This window comes from Zootermopsis nevadensis, unplaced genomic scaffold, assembly GCF_977971745.1.
Source record: "Zootermopsis nevadensis isolate Lab colony 2312 unplaced genomic scaffold, Znev_1.0 Znev_ptg000004l, whole genome shotgun sequence".
NCBI lineage: Eukaryota > Metazoa > Arthropoda > Insecta > Blattodea > Termopsidae > Zootermopsis > Zootermopsis nevadensis.
The window spans coordinates 6,745,830-6,755,289 of NW_028259136.1; the positions used below are offsets into that span (position 1 = coordinate 6,745,830).

General features: G+C 35.8%; 1 protein-coding gene across 5 annotated transcripts in view; it reads right to left on the reverse strand.

Annotated features, from left to right (window-relative positions):
* LOC110828757 (uncharacterized) overlaps window positions 1-9,414 on the reverse strand; it is a 161,582-nt gene extending 152,168 nt beyond the window's left edge. For 3 of the 5 annotated variants that reach the window (XM_022061756.2, XM_087342704.1, XM_022061757.2), the window contains exons 1-9: window positions 9,048-9,290; window positions 8,632-8,897; window positions 8,030-8,170; window positions 7,390-7,465; window positions 6,523-6,665; window positions 5,994-6,195; window positions 5,329-5,460; window positions 4,068-4,149; window positions 2,116-2,191 (exon numbers count right to left, since the gene is read on the reverse strand). In XM_022061756.2, the coding sequence (XP_021917448.1) occupies window positions 2,116-2,191; window positions 4,068-4,149; window positions 5,329-5,460; window positions 5,994-6,195; window positions 6,523-6,665; window positions 7,390-7,465; window positions 8,030-8,170; window positions 8,632-8,865 (1,086 nt within the window). In that variant the 5' untranslated portion in view covers window positions 8,866-8,897; window positions 9,048-9,290. Of the gene's footprint in view, window positions 1-2,115; window positions 2,192-4,067; window positions 4,150-5,328; window positions 5,461-5,993; window positions 6,196-6,522; window positions 6,666-7,389; window positions 7,466-8,029; window positions 8,171-8,631; window positions 8,898-9,047 lie in introns of all 5 variants that reach the window. The other 2 variants (XM_087342702.1, XM_087342701.1) reach the window with 2 other exon arrangements.
* Between the last annotated feature and the right edge of the window lie 46 nt (window positions 9,415-9,460).

Below are 9,460 nucleotides of genomic sequence, written 5' to 3' on the forward strand. Positions count from 1 at the left end.
ACTACAGGGCAGGACCAGTTAGACGAGTTCCGGTCCTAAACTATGAACTTAAGAGGTATATTAACAATTAAAAATTAAAAATATTTTAATTGGGACAACAACAGAACGAAATATCAATGGTTTAGACATGTGATCACTGACAAGAGAGTAAAACTGTCAGTTAATGCTAGTTCAATCATCAGTATTTTACTGCATCTACGTCTGATGTGTTGAGAAATATCAAAGGAAATGTTACAGCGGCTTCTTGGTTTGTAGGAACAAGTTCAGTCCATATATTTCAACTTCTATGATAGAAAATAAGTCACCCTCCAGAACAAAGCAAGATTTTCCTGTCCCTTGTGCCACTTTTCCCTTGACAATTTACCACCCTAGTTCATCTTTTGGACGTTGCGCTATGGCGCGGTTATAATATGGCGCAAGCGCAGTGGATCTTCTTCGGCGGAAAACTGGGAAATGGTTCTTCATTGCAATGGAAAACGGGACCAACGTTACTTAATACAATAAAAATGGACAAAACCCGCAAAATATTACATTACGTTGAGCTTTTAACAACGTCATACGTACTCTTAAGTTCCAACAAATAATCATAGGCTTACCATAAAGTAGTAAGTAGCCTTCCGTCTGACCCGGACGAACATAGACGTATCCCCTGGCTTTCAGAATACCACATAACCATAATCAAATATAAATCATCAAACCACTAAATACCACATAATAAAAATACTTGCACACCAGCACTATTAATGTCCACCACTTTCGGATTCTCCCCATCGGTCTAAACTGTAGTCATTCATCACAGCACTGCACGCGACAAACTTATCTAAGTCGATTTAGTTTGATTTTGTTCTAAACGCACGATCATTAATCGACCCTTTAAATACATCGATTACGAAAACCTTGTTTCGAAAACTGTCACTAGATGTCAGGATCTCGCAGTTTACAAATGTCTGTTTATTTTATCTCTAATAACCAAGCTTAATAATCCATTTCTAGTATTGGCAAGGTACCCAAACGTTCATCATCGTGTTCACAAAAGCCCACTATTGGACTCTACCATAACCGTGTACTGCAATTAATGATGACAATAAAACTCAGTCCCCCCCAGCAAATACTGGGATAGTACCATCAATTAGGCCATGACCACTTCCTTCCATATTCCAATTCATTATTCACTATCATCTCATTCAATGCTATCTCGTCTGAGATACTGAGTGTCTTCAAATAAACTACGAATAAATATATGAATAAGAATGAACATGTGAATTAAGCGCTAAAATGGGAGGATGAAACATGATGTTTGGAATTTGTCACAAACTATCCAATTTTCCATGGAAAACTGCTGAAAAGGCATAATATATGGATTTAATGTCATTCGATTAATGATTTCTTCAAAAATCTCCAGTCTGGAATCATGACAGGGTGTCCTTTCTAAAATGTATACAACACGAATAGAACGGAATTTACTTACATTCCTCAGTACCATCACAGTACTAGCAAAGGATATGGAACAAGTCATAATATGAATAACAACACTTGGTACATACGTAATATGAGTTCCATTCATCAAGTTTATCAAAACCTGCGATAAAACAAAGATAATACCCATAAAAGTTCATTTAGGACCTTATAACGATCCAAAATGAACTGAAATCAAGAGTCCGACAAAACTTGGTGTAGGTCCACCATACAAAGTTTGATTAAAAATGACCAGGTAGTTTGGGTATTGTTACATGTGGATGGACGAACATAATGAAACAATGCGGTATTCAAATTCTTCTTTTCAAAATGCACCTAAAATTAAACCATAACTCTGATTAAGAAGCAATTTTTTTCGATATAAGACATGGACAATACAGACAACTTGCACATAACAAAAATTTAAACTATACAAGAAATAAAAACTCAGAAAAATAAAAATGTCAACATAAAACTGTACTACTTACAACTGATATATATTCTACAACCACATTACTTGACTAGAATATCAAACCTCTGAAAAAATAAAATTACAAATACATTAAAACTTAAGAAATTGTACGTGCATAAACCACAAACCTACAAATATTAACACATAACACAATACACTTACAACCATGCATTAATTCTTTAACTTACCGGTGACGATTTTGCCGCACATCGCTCGCTTGATGCAGCATGCAATGATTGAAAAACATCTTCAGATGACAACTGTCTAATCGGATCAGAAAGAAATAACAACTTTTATGTAATCTTACGTGTAATATAAATATATTCATTCGCTTACATAAGCACATAAATGTACACACAGAATAATGAAGTTATTACGATGACAAAAATAAGGAATTGTACTCTTTAGTCAAAGAGGTATTAATTCTCAGGATGTAAGATTTGAGGTTATCACAATGGTGAGTATGAAGATTTCTGTCTTCTGGGTTGCTGCGCTGTGTAGTCTGGTCGATGTTAACCAACATTCCATCGCCCTGATGACGGAGGCAGTATGACCTCTGAAACGTTGGTTAACATCGACCAGACTACACAGAGCAACAACCCAGAAGACAGAAACGTTCAATTCTCAGGATGTTGAAAAGACAGACTACTGTCATCAGGATTGCCATGTCATGGGAAAAGCAAGTGCAGGAAGGCAGGAAGTAACTCGGTGTAATGGCATGTGCCACAAAGCATCACTTAAGTCGTTGTACACATCAGTAAGTACCTTCTGACTATTACTTCTGTTCAGTCATTGACAAAACTACTTCCAAACCATTTTCGATGCATCTGCATTGGTGGTTGATTGCTCCACCATTTCCAGGTTTTATCATTTACCACTGGTTTGTGCAGATTACCATATCTAGCGTGGGTCAGATAGTAACACACCTTGAGAAAAGAATAGATGTTCTTTCAGAACACATTTTATTGTTCTGGAATTACTGTCTGATCAATGGAAACTTTACAAAAATAAAATTTCACGCTATCTGTAGAAGATCCCTGGTCTGTGGCACATGTGTGTTTATATCACTTATAACTTTATAAACATCAGAAACTTTCCGTACTATCGCTGAATCTTTGGCATATTTGTTGACATTTATCACAGAATGCAAATTAATTGTAAGGATGGAAAAACAAAATGAGAAGTACCACACACTGAAATAAGTGCTAGACTCTGAGTCAAAGTTTTGGAGATTTAAGGTTAAAAAAGTTTACATTAAAGAAGTGATGTCAAGGAAATCAACTTTACAGTGTTCTGAATAAATTAAGATTCATTTAATAACCAGTAACTGTTTACTTATTCTGTTCATTTATGAACTGGAATAGGTATTTACTGTTTGATACCAGGGTTGATAATCATAAAACAGATCACAGCCAAATAAAACCTTATTATTATTTACACATCATAAGAAAATACCACTCAGCAAGATATAAAGAAATGTTTCATTTTACTATGGGAAAAGTAATATTTTCATGTGGCAGTTTTATCTCAAATCAGTGAAAATGTCAGTCATTTCATTCATTTTAACAACTACAAAGTGTAAAACAAAGTTAATATAACCTCACATTTAGCAGTTTACCAGGGTCAAGAAGTAAACAAACAGAAAATACTATGCTGACATAATTTTTATCCTAAATAAAATGTACTAAGATCTATATGAGCTCTAGAAAGTTATATTTTAAGCAATTTAGCACATAATGGAAAAAACTGGAAGCTAGAATATTTCCTTATCCGTTGAGGACTTTATTACAAAGCAGACCATCCTGTCATCCGCGAACCTCACTTGTAGGCAATATAAATTATGTACACGTGATGTGTGTACTGAAGCTGGTTCATAAGTAGTGCCATCACGTTACAAGCAACTGTATTGCTGAAGCTGCCAGTGTGTCCGCATGACTCTGACTTGGAGAAAAATAATCAGGATTGGCAAGACTGAGGGAAATATGCAACGACAATCACCTTCAGCCAATATTCAAAATCACTACTTTCGCAACACACTTTAACACAAAGCAGTGCACTTGGTTGTATGCACTGCAGTTCTGATGCCACCGTTAATTTCCACAATCTTTAATATGCGATAAAAACTCAAAAATGAACTTACTTTGAAGAATGCATTTGTCTCTTTGCCAATTCCAAAGCAACTTGGGCTCCAACTTTAGCATTGTTCTTAATTAGGGCAATGTCTGGTGTAGCGTTAAAGAAACAAACCAATTCTTAATACTGGTGGGCTACACAGAACACAATGTTTAAAAAAATATGATCAGAGAACAAAATCCAGCATAAAACATTTCATTTTGTGAAAGTTGAGCTCTAACTCCTTAAATTGTTTTAAGTTTCAGTCCAACTTGTAACACAGGAAAAGGCAAGTAGTTTCAAAATGTTGGAACCGTTCAAGAACATGAGGATGGCCGTCTTCTGGACTGGCAAAAGTTTAGAGACATTTTAGAGGTAATTTCTGCTTCCATCATCATGGCAATTGCATAGCACCACACCCCTGAAAAAGCCAAGTTCATACACACTACAAGAACCTCAAATAAATAACCTGTGGCGTAACAGCCCTCTGAGAGCCTAAGCCGACTAGCTGGCTGCTGGCCTCACATTCACATGCCTAAGCAGAGGTGAACGATCATCCAACCAGATATAGGGTGACGTGTGGTCAGCACGAAAAACCCCCAGCCATTGCTAGTTTTCATGACCGGATTACGCTACCCATTGTAGCTCCCCAATTTCCTCATGATGCTGGGTTGGCACCAGTCCCATACACCGGTCGAAAATCTCATGAGAAATTTCTTTCCCCGAGACTCAAACCGGGGCACATTCTGTATCACCGGTCCGAAGCATGATGCCTCAGAGAATCTCAAATCCTACCAAAAATATGAGGTTTGGAAGGTCCCTCTTTACCAATTCATCCACAGACAAATTTTATTACACAGGAACAAAGTTTTTGAATGCCAGCCTCCACAGATTCACAATCCTGGACATCAAATTAATCTTCAAAGTTCGAGAACAAAAATGTAACATATTTAGAGATTATAACAGGGTAAGAAAGTATGGACATGTAATCATGGTCTTTTTAGTCTTGGCATCTTGTCAGTGGCAAACCATGATTAACATCTTCAAGGTTACGATCAAATATCAGATGGTGTGGCCACATTTAAGAATAAATGAAGACAGAATCCCAAACAAGATTATAAACATGAAAGGAAAAGGAAAATGCAGAACAACAGGTTAAGAAAGACATCACATACCAGAGGAAATACATGGAAAAAAACTGAGGAGAAAGAACTGTAGAAAGACAAAGAAAGAAGAGGGAATGAACTGTTCTATCATCTTCCTACAATATAAACAATACGAAAGGATACTTGATTCAAGAGATCTTCCCCCTGTGAGGCTAATCACTCTGTTAAGAACAAATGGAGTCACTTCCTTTCCTTTGATACCATGATCTTCCGCTTCCTTCACTGCTGTGCTAATGGCTTTCTCAATTTCATTTCCTGAAGTATAGAAATAAGAATTAAAACTGATTTTTAAACATTAAAATAATGTTGTGAAAATTAAACATAAAATATTATCATCTTATACCATTATTTTATAGAGGCAAGTGGAGTAAGGAGATATTCTGTGAGAAATGGGATAGTTGTGGCCTATTTTGACATACACGAAATGTATATGCATTCTCTGTGAGACTGCTCCTGAGGAAACAAGTACCAGCAGATAGGAACGATACATAATGAATCAGCAAGTTATGTTCACAGCCAATTTGAGTGCAACTGAGCTATAAAAGTTCTCAATGTATTGCATCCTCTTTAGTATCCTTTACATCAAAATTTCAATATGGATACGAGAACTCATTATATCACTGTGTTATTATATTAGCAAACTTTAATTATATTATCTGCTTGCAGGTGACACAATTCACTAATTATCAACTGTAGTTTTTAATCTGGAACCATACCACAATTTATAATTCATGAACGTCCTGTCTTACAGTATTACTCAGTAGAACGACAATAAATTTTTCCTTTACCTTCTATAGCCTCTGCGTCTGGGATGGGAACTGCCAGCAATATGCCAGAATTGAGGTGCAGTTCAAACAGCTTTTCAATCAACAAGGCTGCCTCAACTGGTGATTCAATGTTATACGGAGCCTCGACACCACTCCGAGGTGTATAGAAAGATGGGAAATTTTTGTTCTCACCAAATGTTACTACACAAACACCTTGAGTCTCCTGCAACATATTTATAAACATCTCTACAAGAAAATTTAACACAGACAAAATCTGTACTTCGGTAATAACTTCTCCACACAAAGATGATAATGATGATGATAGTCTGTAACATACATATAACTTCAAGCAATAAAAAATTTGACTCAACTTAGACTTGATCGTATGGCCATCTACCCACAAGTCCAGCACTAGCTCAATGAGCTAACACCAGAAGTCTGCAGGAAAGTAGACCTTTGTGAGTTCTACCCAAACTCCTTGTTACAGTCTTGGCCTCAAGTCGTACTAAGTTATAATGTGCTTTTCTAACTTCAATTACATACAACTTACTAAGTACTCAAGTGTTCTTTCAATATCCAGAATAGATTTCACACCACTGGATACCACAGCTACAGGGTTGCGTCCCAGCTCCATAAGGTCCGCACTTACATCCATCGTCTTCTCACCACCTCGGTGCACCCCACCTAGGCCACCTGTAATGGAATCCTCTACATTATTCCAACATCGTAGGGCACAATGTTACTGGGCATTGTGACACAATACAAGAAAAACCAAAATATCTCCCAAAATGTTGGCATCTACCTACAATTCCACACGGTTGTTACAACCCAAAATACTGACATCAATAAGTCCTTCATCCAAGGTAACGGTATGTATGAACATGACTACCTTCTGGGATGTTGCGCAGTGTAGTAGGGTAGAAATTGACTGACATTTCAGAGAAGCTTATCACCAACATAAGGGAACAGCATCCCTGATGACAGTCGTCTTCACATTAAACTCCTTTATGTATTAAATTAGAGAGAAAACTCCAAACTGGATATAATTTCCATACCAGGTGGCAAGTAGTTTTAATTAACACAGATAATCCCCTTGAAAGCAGAACCGTGTAGTTCTACAGGTTAACTTCACCATTATCAACGTAGTAGCTCCAACTTATGATCTTCTTTTATTGAGATCTGTTTATTCAATGCTACATACCGTTTACTGTTCAATTTGAGTAATAACTATGACCACAGATAATTTTTTTCAAATTTATATTTCACAGGGACAGCTCTCATTACAATGAGGAATATGCTTCCCATTCTACTACTCCAATGGATGTCGTTATCCTTTCAATATGAGAAGTGTAAGTTCTTACAGTTATATTAATATTATATCAATAATTTAATGGAGAACCATTGACCAAAATAATACCTGTGGCAAAAACTTTAATTCCAACTGCACTTGATACAATAACCGTACCAGCAACAGTGGTACCACCATTCAAACCCTGAATGAAAGAAAAAAGAAACATATAAGAAGTGGAATAAATGGCCTGAAATAAATATTATTCTACAAAAATAATTAAATGAGTAAACTGTGGCCCCAAACCAGTGGTAAAATATAAAATTTATGTCATACAAACTGCAAAGATTGTACTCTCAAAGTTAATTACTAAAATAGTGGCCTTGTATGAAAACAACAAACTACATTAAGCAGAATTCCTGAGAAGCTAACAGCTGCTTAGCTATTCAAGAAACTCACCATGTTTTATGGAATATAGGTCAGATTAATCCAGTCAACAACCTTGCATCACATTTCTTTTAAATCCATGTTAATATTATCTTCCCATCAATGCCTAAGTCACTCAAGAAATCCCTTCTCTTCATATTGTCATACTAAAATGTTCATTCATTATACATCTCCTGTGCATGCTACATGCTCTGCTCTCTTGGCTAAATTATGAGCCTAATAATATTTCATAAAGATTATTAGTTTCAATCTCCTGTTTCTGATAATACTTTAATTTAAAAATTATAGAGCAAATTATAAAGTGATTGGGCTATTCACCTACCTTACTGAGTACATACGGAAAATCTCTTCTTGATGTCTTCACGACAGGAGTCTTCAAACTAGCAAACTCTGCCAGCATTTCCTGATTCAGGCCAACTTTGATTCGACCTTTGACAATTGCTACTGTTGCTGGCACAGCACCCTATGTAAAGTTTAATAGTTTCAACAAAACCAGTATGCTAAATGACAAGCCACATTCAGTCCAGTAAAAAATACATATGTTTCAGATAAAATTCATTCATAATTATCATCTGATGTGGCCTAACAAACTAATATTTTCAGCAATCATCTGAAGTCAAAGAATGCAGTCCCAAAACCATACAATGGACAATTGTGCATGTCTACAATAAATTATAACAATAATATTTCATTTCAAGATTCTATGAAGTAAGGAACATCACAGGTTGAACACTCTAATACTTAGGTTTGATGGTCTCAGTTCCATAAATGCATATAAGACTGTCTTGTCTGCTTTTTCAACACTTTCTACATTGACAGAGTTCTCAAATAAGCAATCCACAAATGAAGATATGATGACCTGGAGTGTGATGTCATCTGTAAAACATGTCTTCAAAACTAAAATGTGATCTCATAACCCTTTACCTCGTTTCGAACAATTTCTTCAACTTGTAAAGCTGTCTGAAGATTCTGAGGATAAGGCATTCCATGACTGATTATTGTGGACTCCAATGCAACTACAGGGGTGTGACTTCTTAAAGCCTTTGATACTTCTGGTGAAACATCAATACAACTTTTGTAGTTAAAACTGCTCATATTACATCTTGAAAAATAGACGTAAACTCGATTTCGAAGAGTATGTGCTATTTTCATTTGCATCCTTTATTCCTTTACTTGTAAGTTGCTCACATCTGCAATAGAATTAATGAAATAATATAACCTCAATTCCTTAGGTTCAGTAGTTATTCTCAGAAGCTTACATTATGAATGAAAGGTTTTGACACGTTTGTTACTTGCGTACATTCAGTGAAAAAAATATTATTATGCATATTGTCACTTACAAATTCCTCGTATACAATTGCCGATAGCGTTACACCCTAGATTCAAACCACGTGTCTTTGCCAATATAATACTATACACACTTGTAATGGTTGGTGATGAGGACAAACACAACTCCCGAAAATTAACAGTGAAAAGCATATGTTTCACAGAAAGTTACAACAAATATATTACTCGAACAAGAGAATATACTACGACTGAATAAAAAAACAGCGTGTTCTGTGATTCATTCTCACCCGCACATGTTGCTCCGCTACAAGTTGTTACTCCTAGTAATTCCTATTAATTTTGTAATCACTTACACATAAAATAGTGAAAGTACCATACCATAAATACGCCAGGAAAATTTCATACGTGAATTATGACTTTGATGGTTATTATCCCAGTATATTTAATGAAATAGCCCATATATCAA